This window comes from Parus major, chromosome 2 (genome assembly GCF_001522545.3).
Source record: "Parus major isolate Abel chromosome 2, Parus_major1.1, whole genome shotgun sequence".
Classification (NCBI taxonomy): Eukaryota; Metazoa; Chordata; class Aves; order Passeriformes; family Paridae; genus Parus; species Parus major.
The window spans coordinates 29,244,967-29,263,475 of NC_031769.1; the positions used below are offsets into that span (position 1 = coordinate 29,244,967).

Consider the following 18,509-nt stretch of genomic DNA (forward strand, 5'->3'; position numbering starts at 1 on the left):
CTAAAGCAAATGTCTTAAATATGGAAGCAAAACTTAGTTTCTATTAAAAGATTAAATAAATATGGTGAATAGTTGCAACTGGATTATTTTATATAACAATATATTTTGTCATTAATGACAGTTGTCAAAGGAACATGTAAGTATTATTAATAATTTAAATGGCCTAGTAAAGCTGATGGAGTCAATTGAGTGAAATTGTCACTAGAGTATTTCAAGTATTTCTGCACTATTTTAGCTTACATTTTAAATTGTTAAGCTAAATGCATATTTTTGTAACTGTGCGCTGTGTTTTTTTCTGATGAACATAGTAAAAGAAATAGTTAATGTAAGTCTTTTTACCTAAGAATCAACTCCACAAGGATAACTTGAGGTGCATTATGGTGAGGAAATGCTCAACTACGAGAAGTGATTTTGCTTTTCTTCTTGGCTAAATCCCAAATATTCTAAGCATATGGAACAATTTAGCAGAAAATACGTAATTATCAAACAGATCTGTCTTTGCCACCTTGAAAATTATTTCTTGTGGCAGGGTAAATGAAACCTCATGTTTAGATTTTATTTCATTTGATCTTTTGCTGCTTTGGCAGCAGAATACAAAAAAATGTGACAGATGGCACCATTAAAACATGAGCTGATTTGTGCTTACTCTAATATGAATCTGAAAATGCTTGATAAAGGCATGGCACAAACTTCTAACTGAAATTTTGAAGCAAAGTACATTTATCTTGGTAACAACATGAACAATCTGTGTAGCTGTAAAAACAAATTTAATATCATGCAGGTGTTCACAAGAAAATATGTGCACATTATTCCTTTTATTATAAATAAAACTGCAATCAAATTTTGGCTCTAAGCTTGTTTCTGTTTCTCTTTTCTATGTAGAGGCCAGTATCAGTGATTGCCAATTCTCTATTGCAGTGTCCACTCTGTGGGCAGATATCATTACTGATGTTGTAGCCTTACCTATAAAAAACACTTTTTACAACATAAAAAGTGTTCTGTCGAGATTATTTCAGTATGCTCTCTTTTATGTGACTTCTGATTTTTCTTTATTACCTTAATAGACCTAAAGTATTTTGAAAACTGAATTTTCTGGGCTAGATTATGTGTTTCCCATGAAACACTCATCCCATAACGGAGTGGTCCCTTTTCAATGAGGAATGGGTCAGGGTCTGATCTTGTCTTTTTTTGGTCAGTGTCTCAGATGGAACATGCTTTCTGATTTGGTCTTTCAGGCTTGAGAAACTTTTTATTATTCTTTTCTGTATGGTAGATGATTTTCAACAGGAAGAGTAGGTATTACCTGTACCTCCAGCTTTCAGACCTCTTCTGCAGTGGAAAAGGAAGGAATGGGAACTGCCTGTAGCAGAGGAGTGAACAAAACCTGGGTTTATGTCCTGATACTGCAAAAAAGAGCTACGTCATTTTCTTCAGCCCTGTGAAAGAATCAGTGGCTACCAGCTGTCAGAAGAACCTGGATTTATGCCATATGGGGGAAGAGCCAGGAGAAATCCAGTTTCTGCTCCATGTTTAGGGTCAGGGTGAAGTGTGTGCCAAGCCATTTTTACCCATCCAGATGGAGGTACGGCAGCTGTGCATGGTGGGGCTTACAGTGGGACTTAGGAAACATATAGTATTTAAACTGGGAGTTTTCTAAATTGTATGTTGGGTATAGAACCCCAAATTTCATGTATCAGGTCCTTTGTATTAATCTGGCTTTGTGGAGTTGTACAGTACTCTGGCCTGTAGCCATATCCATCTCTATTCCAATTGTCCACGTTAAAACAACGTTTCCTGTTACATAACTGTTTTCAGAAGTCTGGGAGCCAGACAATAGCTGTCTAAACTAAAATGTTAAGAATGTTTTTCACTTCAGTAGCTACAGTTAATAAATACTGATAAGTATTTTTGTAAAGTTGTAGGCATTCTCATTTCAGCTTTTTTGATGGGACTAAAACAAGTGATGTGGAAGACTTTTATTAAGTTGGACTTAGCTGTCTTTTGTTTCTCCCTTCTGAAGATTATGGTAGATTCTCTTGAAGCAGTCTTGGAGGAAGTATTGAAGGGTACATTTCTGTAGGGCAGGGTTACTCCATTTATCAAACAGTTTAAAACAACTGAGATTCTCCAGAAGATCTGAGAGATGTCATTAAGTTTGTCAGATCAAGTTAGGGTCTTACAAATATCACAGGAACAAAGAAGCTCTAGAGAATACATATTACAGGAGATGACTGCATTGGTCCTGTTTAGCATGGCAGAATGCAGGCTAGGGGTTATGATTGCTGTCTGTGAATGTACCAAGCAGGGAAATACCAAAAAGGGAGAAGAGCTGTTGAAGTTAATGGGAAGTGTTATTGCAGGAGGACATAAACTGGACATGATGAAATTGTCATTGGCGATTTGAGGATTTCTAGTAAAATAAGCAAAACAAGCCTTACTAGAATGTCAGTGAGGGGAGAAAACAAAAGAAAAAAAAAAAAAAAGAGGAAGAACTAAGTATAATTGAAATTTAACTAAATATTTACTGTGGTGATGTGGTGTAACAGCAGTTATTGTCTGAGAATGTTGCTTTTTCCCCTTTAAGACATTGCATCTTCCAACTTGGCTTTTTAATGACATTTCAGGTGCAGTGAAATTTGAACATGCTTCAAAAAGCATTTTGAGAGGAAATGGTAATTACTTCTGTACAGCCTTTCCAATGTTGTAGTTTCTTTAGAAATAAGAATTTATGGAATTCCCAAACAAGAAAGGAATGTGTGTGAAATGAAGAGTCAGTGAAAGGGAGCCGTTCTTTCTGAGCATCTAGCAAAGTCTCATGTTTACTGTAAGTCTGTTGAACCAAGTTATGTGGAAGCAGATGGAAATCCCTTTTAAATTGTGCTGCAGTATTGTCGACTTCAGAGATACAAGATACTACAACAGCACACCACGGGTACCTATGAGCTCCATGGCCAGCTAGTGTCACAAATCCAGAGGAATCCCTTTTGCTGTCAGGTTCTCAGAACAATCTTTCTACTTCTAGACAGTTTCAAACCAAACAAAATTTCAACAACAGCAGAAGCAGAAAACAAAACAAAACAAACCCTCAATGCCCCCAAGCCCTCCCCTCCCCAGCCAAAAAAATTCTGCCAGTCCACACAAGCCACATAGTTCTTCTAAAGTATGAAACTGCAACAAGAAACTGAAATCTTGATACTATCCTATCACTCATCTTTCTTTGTGTGTGTGGTTGCCCTCCGGGGCAATCTCATCAAGGCAGGAGCTTTCTGTGTTTTAGGTGTATCTCTGGGTCAATTAAGTGGTGATGAATAGCATTTAAGTATCTGTCTTGATTGCTGAAGCAGTTTATTAAAAGTAGAATGGAAACATTAAAAATATTAAGAAAACTTTGTGTGCCTTTTGGTTTACTGAGAAGCTTGTGCTATGAAAGGGACGTATCATTTCTGTATTTAGAATTATTTGGAATAGAACATTAATTGGAGTTAACGAATTTAAATAATAAGTAAAATTTTATATATTAATTTTAGAATCTTAAAAACATAAAATATGTTAAAATATTTTATGGTATTGAAGAAAAGGTTCTGTCTATGAGAACTGGTAGGCATACCTGGTAACATATTAATGAAAATACTGTTTTGCTTTAGGTTTACTGTTCATACACATCTGACTCAATTCAGCAGTTGTTTCTGAAAGATGAATAAATTGCTTGTTCCAGTAGTAAGTTTTTGTTAATACTTGTTGTGTCTAGGGTGTGTTTTAATATTTAAAGTTTTAAATGTTTAAAAGTATTCATTATATAAAATCCTCTTATGCTAGAATTATTGGAACGAGCCTTGCAAACTTACACCCATGGTTTGTCTGTGCTTTTATCAGATTGCTTCTATCAGGTTTACTTATGGACAGACTAGAACAGGCCCTCTGTGAAATGAATCCTTGTGGGGGAGAGCAGATGGCAGAGGCAGAGGTTCCTTTTACCCCAGGTCCTCTTCTTCCAGAGTTTGTCTGTGTGCTCCAGTTCCCCTTCTTTAAAGCATTCCTTGCCTTTCTCTTTCCCTCCTCCTTGGGGTTGTAATGAATAAAATATAGTTTTCCTTTGCGTCACAGCCTCACCCTTAGCAACATAAGTTATATAATGCTTGCTGTTGCTATTTCTGTTTTCTGATGCTAGATCAGAAATACAGACCTCTGTCCTGTGCGACCTCCTAAGCACAGTCTTCAATAAAAGCGTCTGGGATAAAATCCAGTCTGACCTTTTTTCCTCTTCTTTCTATATAGGAAGCCTCTGAAATTTTTCCGTTGTTTGTTATATGGAGACTATAACCATTCCTAGGTCTTTAATTCATAAACTTTATAGTTCAACATAGCAAATCTAAATTGTTGGGGAAGAGGATATTGAAATACTGTGCGATTATAACCTTTAAGCTTTGTGTAATCTAATGTGATTATCATATGGAGCACTGAAATCTCTCCCAATTAGAGAATTTTAACTTCCAAATCTTTACTGCATTTATCCTTTCAGTGCTGGTGGAGCTGAAGTGCTTCTGTTCTGGTTTAATGGTTAAGGAAATGAAGTGTACAATGCCTGTATGATTTCCACCACAACGCACAGGAAGACGATGTCAGAACCACAAAACCATCCCTCCTCTCAACTTTTAGGCACGTTTTCTATAACTTCCTCATTTTCTTCAACCTCTCAGTCTTTCTTGCCTTCCTACCACCCAGACTGCCCCACTTATATGTTGTAGTGTCTCTTATAATCCTATATTTACTTGAAAAGTATAATGGTGGCTGTTACTGTGTGAAAAAATATAGCTAAGACACAGATTCTGAGCTATTTATTGCCTTCCTCATTTTTGGGTGCAGAGTTCTGCTGTCTTAAAGTGCTGCCATGACTGAAGCCGTGGGGAAAGAGAGCTGCACTTTTGCAGGCCTTTACAGTTAAAGCATTGTTCTTTTAGGATATTTAACTATGAAGTTTTGGCTATTTCTCCAAAATAACAGTGGAGACGCAGTATCTTGTCCAAATTCTGGCTCAAGAAGTTGCTATACATTTAGACCATCATAAACTCATTAGGTAAGATCTAATTCCTGTCCTGTTTACCTGCTGTTACCTGTTCACCTTTCCATAGGAGACTGAGGTTAGGGTTCATTTCTTCTAAGAGGCTTTCAGTGTCATAAACATAATGCCAGGTAGAGTTAGAGATGTTTCATACAGGCTTTTCCATGTTTCATGTGCTAGACAGAAAGAACTTATGTTTCTCTTCATCATATTTAGTATTTACACATGTAGTCATGTATTTAGTAGAATAACTTTTCAGTACAACCAGCTATTAAAATATATCTCCTTGTTTGATTATAAATGAGTTTTAGGATGTAAACTGTGTTCCACTAAACACACAACTTGGAAAACAAATAAGTTCCCAACTTGCTAGTTCACCTTTTGTAACTTCAAGATATTTTGAAAAGTAGGTGATATGGGCTTGTATTTTTTTTTCTATATATGTAATTTAATAATTATTTAAATGAAAAACATTGCAAATTTAAATTAAAATCTTGTTCTTTAGAAGATACATATTCAAATAGTATGTTCAAGTGTAAAATACCATAAAGTAAGGGGAATTAAAATACTACACTACAGTATTTCTAGGATACAGTGGTTTATCAACAAAGCCATAGGGTTTAGAAGCTTTTTGAAATTTTTTTTTCCTGCTTTTGTTTGTTGTTAGTGTTGGTAATTTTATTAAGCAGCAAAATTAGATTTAGAGAAAAGATTGTTTCTTTTTTTCCCCCAGTAGAACAAATGAGTGTACACCTTTACTATCTTATAAGTAATCTTGTGATTCAGAAATGTAATTTCTGGCAAATTTGTGACTCCCTTTGAGTCTTGGCCAATGAAATTTGATTGAAGTTTAGGCAGAAAAAAAGGTGATACTACAGCCAAGTTTTTGTCAGTTTTATGATTTATAACTCTGAGCATTGGAAATGTATCCTTGCCATAGACCTGGAAACCAAGTACAACTGATCTGAACTCCAGACATGTCAATTTTGAAAGGGCAAGCAACAGACTTCCTTATGCCAAAAATAGCTTTCATGCTAAATTATTTAAGCGTATTATTTGATCACAGATATATTAAAAATAGTATTTTCCACTCTGGACCTTTTTTCTGTAGTAGGGGAAACACAAGGTCACTTTAAATCTAGATGGGCTTTGTTAGGTGAATCTGAAATATCACATGTACAAAAATCATGGTGCTTGGTACTGAAGAAAATGTTGTGTGCTGCTTTTATTCCTCATGTATATTCGTTATATATTGATTGCAATCAAGAGACTATTTTAGACTCCTGCAGTAGTTCAAGTAATGTGTACCACTTCTGTGCTTTTCTCTTGTTGGGTGTAAAATATGTATGAAGACATGTCTGAAGTGTAAGTACAGCAGGGCCCTTGGGAAGTTCTGGAGCTGTACCTTGAGTAATTTCAGTTTAATGCTGACAGAATATTTAGTGGTTTATTTTTGGTTTGTAGGTCTGTTTTTATCCACGGTCTCTGGAATGTTCAAGTAGGATTCTTAATAGAACCTTAATATTGAAATTTGTTTATCTTGGTTACTCCAACAGTATAAATATTTCTCCACAGTCTAGCAAATACATATGGTTATATTGTAGTAGGTGCTTTGGTGGCAGCCACTATTGGTTCCCAACAGTTTCTATTGAAACATTTTGTATTAAGGCACATTTAACCTTTGGAATAATCTGCTTTGGAGATGAAAATTTCCTTTTCCTGTTCTTAACCTATTTTTGGGCAAGTCCTATATTTCTTCCTCCCTCAAATAATAATTGGTTTATACTTAAACATCCTTGCAGATGGGTAGACTTGTGCTCTCTCTGCTGTGTCTGATTGTATAGCTGATGAGTACGCACTTTATTTGGTTTGAATTTGGGCTACAAAGAAAGTACTGGATGACTGGAAATGGAGGGGTGCACATGCACAGAACTTGTAGTGCATCCAGTGCAGGTCTGTGGTGCTGCTGGGCTCTGGTTCTAGTCACAAAATCTGCACACCTGCAAATATTTGATTTCTAGAGATTTGTAACATCATTAAACAATCTGTATCTGTACAGCAGTCAAGTTACTGGCAAAAGCCCAGGAAATGACCAGAACCTGACCACTTACCCTCATTCTGTTCTCGTTGTAAAAAAAGGGACATAATTTTTCAGGCTTTTTTTTTCTTTTTCCCTCTCTTTTTAAAACTTACTCTGATAAAAGTATTATTTCCCCTCAGTATCTTTTTTTCTTCTTTCACCAACCACAATCTATGAACATTTCTTTGAAAGTATTCATGGTGGTATGATTTTTTCTTTTGTGACAGCTGTTTCATGGCATTTTCTCTCTCTTGAACCATGAATAATTTTTTGAGGCCAAATCAAGAAATAACTGTCTTCTGTGGCTTATAGGTTCTTTCAGTAACTTTTCCTAAATATGTAGACATATTTATATGTTTCTACATTAGCTGAAAATATATTTATGGATCAATGTACCATGTCTTCTGAGGCTGAAAGTTGGTTGTCACTAGTTTTTAAACTATATTTGGCTTTTTTTTTTTGGAAAGTAAAGGCTCCTGTGTATGTTTTATTGGTAATTTTTTTGGTTTAAAATATATTTTTTGAAAGCTGTTCCAGCACTGTCATAGTTGGGTGCATTCATTGATGCTTAATGGAGAAAAATATATCCTTTTTTACTAGTCACTACCAAATATACAATTTCATCCTCATTTTCCTTATATTTACAAAATCCGGTTATTCAGCTTCCATGACTACTTTTGTAAGGTGTTTTCTTCTGATAGTGCTCTGATGTTGCTCTGCTCATCAGAAAAGTGATGTACTTTTTACATTTTTATTAATGTATTTACATTTTGGAGTTGCAGTAGAACACGTTGTTATACATTGCTCCATCCATGCAGTTTACTGTAATTTTGAAGCTGTACTGAAGTTTACCAGGAAGACTGCTCTTAAATTATTTCATCTTCAGACATGTAAGGAAGAAGATCTGCTGTAAATCTATCTTGGCAATTATTCAGAATAATAAGTGAAAAAAGTAAGAAATGAAAAATACAAGGATGTCACACACAGTGAAAACTTTTCCCCACCTGTATGTAATATGTTTTGCTTGTAGGTGCATCCTACACAGAAGTCAATCTTGCCTCATGTAACATAACTATGACTTTATGTTTATATATGAGTTATGATTATTCTAAATTTTGTTTTCTCTTGTATCTCTGAATACAGAGCAATCCTTCACAAGTTTTATTACTAAAATGTAGTTTTTGCTATCTAGAAATGTAGCTATTTACAAAATATGAATTCAATGCCTCTTTTATCTTCCTAGAAAAATAATTAATTGCATTTTTTCCTTGTGTTACTTAATTCCATAAACATTTTTGCCTTGACAATGTCAGAGATCACAGGTGCAAAATGCTTTATATAATCTTAAGTAATGGAAATAGATAAGGTTGCATGTAGATACATGGGTGTGTATATATAATACTTTCTCCCACTTAAAATGGATCTTTCGCCAGTATAAACAGTTTTGCTTAAGTTAATGATTTAGGCAAGAGTTTAATATTAAACTACTGTTTCCTCAGTAGTGCCCTCCTTGTCTTGTGTTAGCTGGTGACCTTTGTGTTGAAGCTTAGCATTTCTTGCTGGAGCAAGACCACCCGCTCAAGAGAACGGTTGTTTTTGTACAGTAATCTAGAACAGACAAGTAGAATTTATAAATCTACTGAAAAGGTTATGAAATGGTCTCAATTGTCTCTGACTGCAAACTTTGACCTGTTTGGCCGGATTTTGGAAACTGTGCCAAGATTTGATTTAAAGCAGTTCTGGGAAGCTCTTTAAGATTAAATTCCAGGACTGCATGACTGATGGGCTAGTGATACACTTGTGATATTAGACAAACGTTACTTCAATACAGTTTTAGGCTTGAACAGATCGTTCATCTAAAAGTATTTTCTGATTCAAAGAATTTTATTGCATCTCAGTATGATTTTAAAAGGTCTGTTTAAAATTTGGCATTATAATATTCTGTTCACTACACCCCTTGGTAGTGAGCTACCCTGACTCCTCTAAAAAAATTTGCTGCACTTTTTCTTCGGGGAAGAAGAGGTAGGAACAGGAAAAGGTTCTAAACACATCGTACTTTGGTGTGGTTTCCATGAAGCTTTTCAGCCAGCAGTTGCTGAAATGGTTTTATTCAGCACTCTAATAACATGTGGCTGGATTAGTTGAATTTTGAGATGGAAACCTTAATAATATATTTTTTCACTCCTTTGATAGTAAGAGACATTTGGTGTGCAAATGCTTGGGTTTCAATGGAGAAAAATCTCTCCAGAATTCACAGCTGAGCACCAGCAAATGTGCATTTAGGTCAGAAGAGCTTCTTTATTCACTCAACACATAAAAAAAACACAAACCTTTTATTTATTTTTCTCATTTTCTGTGTTCTTTCTGATGACTTGAAAATAAAATTTACTTTCTTCCAAATTTAGTAGTTTCTAGACTTGAGGAAAACAGTATAATAAACTTGGTTTGGGTGAGTTGAGTACTGACAGTGTCCTGATGCCCATTGATAGATGCTACTCTGTCGTTCTGCAGTCAGACAATTGATTATTACATAAGATATTAGTCACATTGAGGTTAAAGGTATTTTTATTAGATTTATTGTTACTGATATTTCTTTGGAATATTTGTATAAGTGTTTTAGTGTGTCACTTCTTTCATGAATAGGGGAAGTGGAACAGTTTTTGAATGCCTTTGTCTTGAAGTAATTTAGCTATATATTTTATTCTTAAAGTGATAGTAAATTCATCAGTTCAAGTATGTATGTGTTAAATCAGGCTTCTGCATGAATGCTCATCAGAAACTTGGCTAGATAGTTGCTAACATATGTACCTTATTATGAATTCTCTCCACTTTATTAATTTTGCAACAATTAGTACAGGTAGGTCCCTTTCAAGTACATCAGAGTGTATTTGCTCTTGTTCTGTGACGTTTTTGTGATTCTCTGCCATTGTAACTTCTGGCAAAGAGAATAAGGAATCATCATTCACAGGACTGCTATTGAAGGTGCTCTGGTAGCTACAGATGGCTGCCTGGTCATTGATTTTGTGAGCAGAAGTGGATGGAATAGTGGAGCTGGGACTTAAGGGCAGCTGCCTGTCAAGTGAGGAAGTCATGGCAGAGGTTCTTATTGAGAACAGGAGCGACAGCCTGGGAGGAAGAGGACACTGGTCGTGGGCTGAAGCTTGAGGGGAGGATACCTACCAAGTATAAACCTTAGAGATCAGGTGTTTGAAGGTGAAAAAAACGTTTTTCATCTTGGACTAGAGTCTCTCTTGAGGGACAGCATTATATTAAATGAGATGGTAGATAGACTTGTTTTTTCAATAATTTTCCTCAGATTACCTCCTGAATATCTCAGCAGGTAACTAATGAAATTAATCTATTGTGAATTATTAATTGATTCTGCAAGCTGTTATAACTCATGCAGTTTCTTATACTGATTGTTGGTTGGAAAGAAGGAAGATAACCTAATACCTGTTGTCCTTATGTATTGAAAATATTTTTTTAATGAATACTTACATGGTTTTAAAATGAAAGGTGGCTTTTGGCAATAGTTAGAACTCAATTGCTAGAACTCTGTTTCAGACTTGAAGTAGTATGTCAAACACTTTTTCCCCCCCCACTCTGTATTGTTAGTCTAATAAAGTACATCTCCATATTATCTCTTATCACTTGAATGTAACAGTTAAGGTTAGAGATAAGAAGCTGGTAAATACTGATGTAAGTATTGTTACTTAATTTATCATTGTAGATGTAATGTAAAAGCAACTGTCTTCTATATTTGCTGGCTTGGGTGTTAAAGAATTTCACAACCATAAAACAAATGTATCAGAATATATATATATGAATATATGATTATATATATATATATTTATGTCTAGAAAAATCTATTAGATGTCACTATCTAGTTGTCTTTGAGATTCAGCTTGGACTTCAAATGAGGGAAGTCTAGGCAATGGAAATGATGCTTATTGTTGGATTTAGGATTGAATGACAATCATTAACCTACTTGGAAAGCAGGTGTTTACAATCCAACCCTCCTACTAAAATTGTGTAACAGACGTTTTTTGGTTTGGGGTTTTTTGTTTGCTCATTTGATTTGTTTTTTTTTTTTTTACAAGTATAAGCAAATTTGCTTCATTTTTGATGCTTTACAATTATTAATGGGAAATTCTGAGAAGTCATTTGATTGTGAGTATATTCTAGAATATGTGTACAAATTTTTTCTCTTTACCTGTGGGAGTATTCATGTTTTAATTTCCTGTGTAGGAAAATTAAGAGGGGATAGCTCACAATGCATTCTGTTTAATTCAGATATTCAAAGGCTATAGAATAATGAACTATTGAGATTATTTTGTCTGATGACATGAGTAAAATGGACTATGACAACTAGCAGAACACACATGGTTGATTTTAAACCAGGTGGTGTTGACTGTAATATTACTTTTGGATGAGTTATGCTTTTTAAGATTTAGTTCTCCTTTCCATTAGCTATTATTATATCTCTAGCTGGTATTTCTGAAGCCACATTATTGTGTGGCTAAGTCTGTTCAGAACTGCTGCTTAGCAAGGTGGTCCTCCCATGCTGTAAGGCTCTGTGTTTCTGGTAGCCTTCAATTTGACAGTATAGAAGCACGCATTACAAGTGTGCATCCTGGTATCTGGGGTTGTTCAGTGCCAGGGACTTGGGTGCCTTGTAGCATGCACTAATAGACCTGTGATTTATCTGTCAGAGCAAGGTAAATTTGGATTTATTCCCTTTTTTTTTTTTTTTTTAGGAGTTATATACCAAATTATGGATATACAGCTCTAATTTCCACTGTATCTTCTGTTTTCACTAATCCAGATTGTTGGCAATTTTCCATGTGCCTTACTTGTAAACAGCTTCCATCCACATTCTGATTTCTGCAAAAGCTGTAGATTCCAATTCAGGAAAATGTTTAACTTCACATGTACCTATTGTGCACCTTGAAAGTTAGGAGGAATACAGCCACCAATGCATTGGCTACATTTGAGCTCTGAAGCTCTGGTAGATTTTCTCTCTCAGACAGTATTATGTCCTATTAGACATTATAAAAGAAAAAACACATTTGTATTTAATGGCATATAGTATTTTGCAGAATGGCAAGGGTGATTAGGCATCTTTACTTGCAGCTTTCACAGCTGAATGTGGACTTTCTCAATAATCATACAATATAAATGTCAAAACATTTTCTTCTACTACCTGTTGGCTTCAGGGGTGTTTAGTGAATATTCTACATATCCTTTTGAAATAATGCTAGGAAAATAGTTGGCTATGTAACCTCTTTACATGAATTTGTCACTGTGCCTCTGTGTGGCCTTTTGCAGGACATTTTGGGCACCTTGTAGGAAGAACAAGAGCATTAGGGTTTTTATTTCAAAGCAGACCTTTAGATACGTTCTGATCTGATTAATCAGGTAATATCCCTTTAGAACACATTTTTCCTCTGTGCTGTCTTTGAGGTATATTTTAATGAAAACTGTCCGGCTTGAATGTTCTCAGCTGCCATGATAGCTTAAAAAACCAATAATTTGCATAAATTTATCTGGATTTATAAATAATTTTTAAAATTTATTTTATTTAAATATTTGAATTTATTATTATTTTTTATTTTTATTTAAATTATATTTATTTATATAAATAAATTTATTTCCATAAATTTGGAAATGCATAATTTGTCTTTCGGCTAATATATATAGTGTAAAATATCATTTAATGTAATTTAAAAGTGAGTGAACAGAAGTTCTTCAGGATTCTTGACTAAAGTTCTAAACAATGGAAAAAATGAAAGTTTTCAGCAGGTTGAAAACTCGTTCAAAATTTAGGCTGACTATCCTATCATTGTGACAAACTTGTGTTTTATAGAAATGCAGTTGTTTTTATAGGTTTTATCCTATTATATTTCATAAATCATAAAAATATTTTTATATTGTATTCTGTTTGTACTGTTATAGAAATCCCTTGCTTTGCAGCACAGAAATTTTGGGGTTGGGAGTTGTTGGCCTTTAATTTTATGATAAAGGTTTAATGTACAATTGCTCAAGTAATTCTAAGCAGTTTAGACACTACAGACCTACTCAGATTAATTTCTGATTTGAAGATTTCTTTTTTTTCCCCCTCTTTTTTAGAGCAGTGAAAAGTAGGTAAATTCTGAGTTATGGGTGATCTTTGAGTATGTAGTTCTATTTGACAGCATCTTATTTATCAGACGCATGCAGAGATGGGAATGGCTTATGGGAACTTCTTAGCAATACGGTATGATTCTTCATTTCTTAGTCACTGGGTAATTTTTTCTCTCAACTACATATATTTATGATCTGAATAATGATGATTCATTGTTATAGTATTTTATCTGTAGTTGGAAAGAGTGCCTAGTTGTTTAAAAAGTTAAAATTTAACTATGACAGAAAATACCCACACCTTTTTGTTTGAAGTACCTTTCTTTGTTTTGTTGGGATCTTTTATTATATAGCATGCATTTAGGGTTCATGTTTCTTTCCTTCCTTTACCTGAAGGGAGCTTTAGGTCTTGAGCAGGCTTACCTGTCTGATGAACTATAGTTTGACATCTGAAATTAGGTGGGATAAAAATAAGTGCAGGTGTTTTCCTGCCTTAACACAGCATTGCTATTGTTAGAGGAAGATGATCTATGAAAACAACAGGTCCCTTTCTTTGTCACAAGAGTGGCAAACTAGAAGTGGGTCTTATTGTGAAGAGAGGTATAAAATAATTAGAGTTGGGATGATCGCAATAATAATGATTTTGTTGTGAAATTATTATATATAGAAAAGAGAAGGATGACAAAATAGAGGGGTGCACTCTAAAGGTAAGGAAAGGGTTTGACATGGAAACAAAAAATCTTTCATTAGATTGAATTTATAATATATATAAAATATATATATTTAAATCAATTTTTTTCTTACACAAAATAGCAGATCATTACCTAAATTTCTAGCAAGCCTTTCAAAGATTGCTTAATTTCTTTTTTCTTTTCTTTGTTCTAGTTGCATTAAAATCATCTAGCTCTACCAGACCAGAAAGAAATGGCGTTCAGGAAACCTCTAGAACAGGAAAGTGTGGAGAAGGGATGCAGATCCTGGAAGGAGAACTCCTGTTGCAGGTATGTTTTGCAACAGACATATCGTACAAAGATTTAAATAAAAAAACCCAAACACCTATATATAACATACAAGATGCTCGATGATGAGATAGAAAAGGTTTTCTTATTGTGAAATTCCTTTCTCATTTTCTTTAGGGCAATATTAAACAGCTCTTGGATTTTCTTTGGTGTTAGGGACTTAAGAGTGGATGTTAGAATATGGGCTCCTCTTCAATGTTTCTAATTTATTAGGGGGACCCCATCTCTGTATCTGTTTTTAATAAAGATGTTAATATAGAAAAACAGTTTTTATAAGGACAAGATAAATTTGGTGACTAGTTGTTGGAAAGAAACAATTTCTCCTTCAAACACCTTGGGCTTGCTGAAACATCTTTTTTTCTCAGTGGTTTGAAAGAACTCAGCATACATGTAGATTCAGGAGAAATTTTAAAATACTTTGAATAACTTTTATATGAACGAATGGAAAATATTAATTGAAGTGTGGGCTTTGGTTTTTTTTTAAATTGTCTAGCCTGTTTTAATGTCCTAGAGTGTCAAACCATATGGATAAATATATACTACCAACTCCAGATTAAACTCAAATTAAAAATATAGGTATTGCAATTTTCTAACTAGTTTCACAACATAGATTTTATGGAGACATGCAGCTCCATTTGAAGTGTGTTGGTAGTCTGTCTCCTACACAGGTTGCACTCTGATGTATCTATCAAAAGTGGCAAATCATTCAGTCAGAGTCAATTGTTTGCTTAGAACAAAATGAATTTCAGTGTTCAAAGATTAGAAATAAAAACAGGTTCTAAGAATCCCACAAAACAATTATTTTAAGTTGATGCTAATTGAAAATCGTTTTCTAACCAACTAAAAAAAACTAGGACATGTATTTTATTTTCTAAACTTAATAAAGTATGACAAAGAACTGTTGTGTAGTTGCTGCCAGTGAACAGCTTTCTTTTAAACAGAAAAAAGCCTAAAAAGCAGAAATATATGGTTTATATCGAAAGCATCTAATTCATCTGAAATATAGGGGATTTTTAATTACTTCTGAGTGGAAGTTACATGAGGGAACTTTTTTCCATTATGAAAATTAAGTGGGTGATATATTTATTGCTGAAAATTCTCCCCCTCTTGGGAAGTAAGTAAATTAACTGCACTTCTTCAATGAATTTGTTTTGTAAATATTTTATATATTGGAAAAAATTTATGAGAATGAATATGCAGATGGAATTTTCCTAGGTTGTGAGAGACATGAGGTTATAAGTCATGAGTGTGATGAAATTAGGAACTTTCTATAAGATAGTGGGAATCAGTAAGTTGTAAATATTGATAAAAGTCGTTCCCTTACACTACTGCTCAGAAGTCTTTTGCATTATGCAGGTGAATAAATTATAACTGATGATGAATGTTTTCCTTTTATTATCTCCCTACCTTTTTTCGTTTTGTTAAGGTGATATTTGCTATTATTTGTCAGTTGCTTTTGCTTGCTTGCTAACAAACAGAAAATTGTCTTTAATTTCCAACACAGAAACTGTCTTGCCAATCCAATCTATTGTGGAAGCAGAGATCAAATACATAAATGTGCCTTCCTTAAAAGCAAGCTAAATTTCTTTTAAAAATATTTAAAATTCCTATTTAAAATACAAAATCTATTACATCCCAAACAGGTTTATAAAATAAAAAAGCGCAAGACAAAGGATGACCGCTAAGACATTTTTAAGACCTAATTCTCAACAGTAATGAACAAATTTGAAATTACCTTTTTTATTAGGAGCATTGAGAGTAATTTTTAGAGCACAAATATAATTTTCAGTTCTCCAGAATAATAAACTCATTGAGAAATTTCATTACGTGTTTTTGGATAATTATTTTTGGATTGCATTTTGCAAAACTCTCCATCAGAACTCATCTCCCACTTATTGATATATCCAGATATATGCATTTTACAGAATTTGTGGCTTAAATAATGCATATGGCTATCTCAGTAACAATCCTGGTTCGAGATAAGCCATGTACCAGGGCCAGTGCAAAATGTGATTGATTTCCAGGTACAGAAGGTGTAGGTAGCTCTGTATGAAATGGACCAGAATAACCAATTTTAACACTTGAGACAAAGTCAGAGGCTGTGCAGCTTGCAGATTTTTTATGTCAACCAGCTGAGGTGAAATGCCCTGCAGAACAGGTCAGCAGAGGACACGAGCACCTGCCACTGCGGCATTCTGCTCCCATGAAATTACTGCAAGCTTCATTAAAACCAAAGATTCTGTGTAACCACTTGAGATTTCTTGGATTGACTATTCTATTAAAATTCAGATTATTATTGATTTTTTTAGCTCATTCTTTATTCACATAAAATTTACTAAACTTATAAGGATCTTTTATAGAGCTAACAGCTGTTTATGAGAGTAGATTAAATAATATCTACACATTAAATTGGAGTGGTTCACAGCATTTAAAGACCAGCCATTTAATCAGATATTTCATTTATGTATTAGTACTTTGTTGCAGCAAGATATAGGATATCCTTCACTTACTTTACATTTTCTGTGTATAATAATTCTGCATCAATAAAAAGATTTTTTTAAAAAAGTGTTTTGAGTATGCTGGCCAAATTTGCCTTTGAATGCAGCTGAGGAAATTAAGTGGTACAATATACTCAGTCCAGCCCCTGGAGACTGCCTTTTGTTAAATCTTGACTGAAATCCATAGAAGTAAATCGGCACCTTTCAGATGAGCTGCCAAGTCACAAATGTACTGTTTGCTATCACAACAATTGCCATGGACCATATTGATTGGGAGCTCAGATAAATGCCCTTTGCGTGACTTTGAGTGTGGAGCCGCCTGGTCTGCTGCTCCACGGAGGGGGAAATCTCTTCAAAAACATTGTTTACTTGCAACAGTCCACTTTTGCAGAGGTTTTCTATTTTAAGTAAACTATAAAATGTTTTCTTGGACTTTACAGGGGATCTTAATAGCTTGATTTCCTGTCCACAGTGGCCTGACTGCATTATGTATAGATTGGATTTTGGGACTGGGTTTGTGACACGGCTGTCATTTGTGCTGTGGGCAGCTGGGGATATCCAAGGCTTGAGCCAAACAAGCATTGTGAACTGTGGTTAATATTAAATAAACTTACAGTTCTTCATACTACTTTCCCTCGTCTTGTACAATCAAGAGCTTTTAAAAATCATCAACACAGTTTGTCTTCTCCACTGAATAAAAAAACGAAGTTTGTTTGTTTTTGTTAGATCCAGTTTTCTTCATTTTAACACATATGCTGCATAGAGATGCTATGAGGAATCCTTCTGTTTGTGCTGTTAGATAATGGTGTGCTTCTCCATGCTTCACATTTTATTGGTGGACTACAGTATAGGTAGACCTAGAGCAACAATAATTATGTGAAATTCTATCTCTGGAGCTGACAGATTGCTGTGTTTCTTCCCCAGGCATTAAATGGATTTGTGTTAGTTGTTACAGCAGATGCTCTGGTTTTTTACGTCTCTTCTACTATCCAAGACTACTTGGGATTCCAACAAGTAAGTTTGTTTATTCAATTTTTTTCAGAAGTTTTGCCTAATTTCAGGGAATGACAGTGTTCATATTTAGGGTCTTACATTTTTTTTTGTAATAAAATCTGAGGTACTTTAGGTTGAATTACTTTGAAACTATATTGCTTTTCTACCAGCTTTCATAGCCAGGATGTCAGGCCAAGCACAACACGAATATAATTTCCAAAGTTGAGTTAGGCAAAATAGGAAATTTTCACACTTAATTATTCTTTACTGGAATGTTTGAAATTTATACTGTGGTGTTACCCAGTTTATGATGCTGAGTGAGGCATAATTCAATGGGAAGGTAATTATTTTAATAGAAACCTTTCATGAAAAACTATTTCCATATGCCTTGAGATTTATAAGTATCAAGTGATTGATTTTGGTATTTTTAGAATTTGTTCTCTTGCTCATGTATATTTATTTAATTACGAATTTCAAAACAAGCATTTGTTTTTTACTGTTTATGGTGCAGATCACACATGGCTGACTTCACTGGGCTTGAAAACCAGGTGCCAAAGTACTAAAGGCTGAGGCATAGAAGGCAAATTCTGTCTTTGTTAAAAACTCCTGGGATTACTTTATGTGAAGATGATAGAATGAAGATGATAGTTATAGTTCTCAATGTATATCCATGGATACTGCATACTGATAGATTCAGCTGCTGTCTGAAAAATAGTGAAAAACCTTGCTTGGTTTGTAGT

At 34.4% G+C, this 18,509-nt stretch overlaps 1 protein-coding gene across 1 annotated transcript in view; it reads left to right on the plus strand.

Annotated features, from left to right (window-relative positions):
* The window catches only part of AHR (aryl hydrocarbon receptor), a 55,273-nt gene that overhangs the window by 17,575 nt on the left and 19,189 nt on the right, over nucleotides 1–18,509 (plus strand). Inside the window, exons 2-3 of the mRNA XM_015618560.3 lie at nucleotides 14,145–14,260; nucleotides 17,701–17,790. Coding sequence (XP_015474046.1) covers nucleotides 14,228–14,260; nucleotides 17,701–17,790 — 123 coding nt within the window. The 5' untranslated portion in view covers nucleotides 14,145–14,227. The remainder of the gene's footprint in view (nucleotides 1–14,144; nucleotides 14,261–17,700; nucleotides 17,791–18,509) is intronic.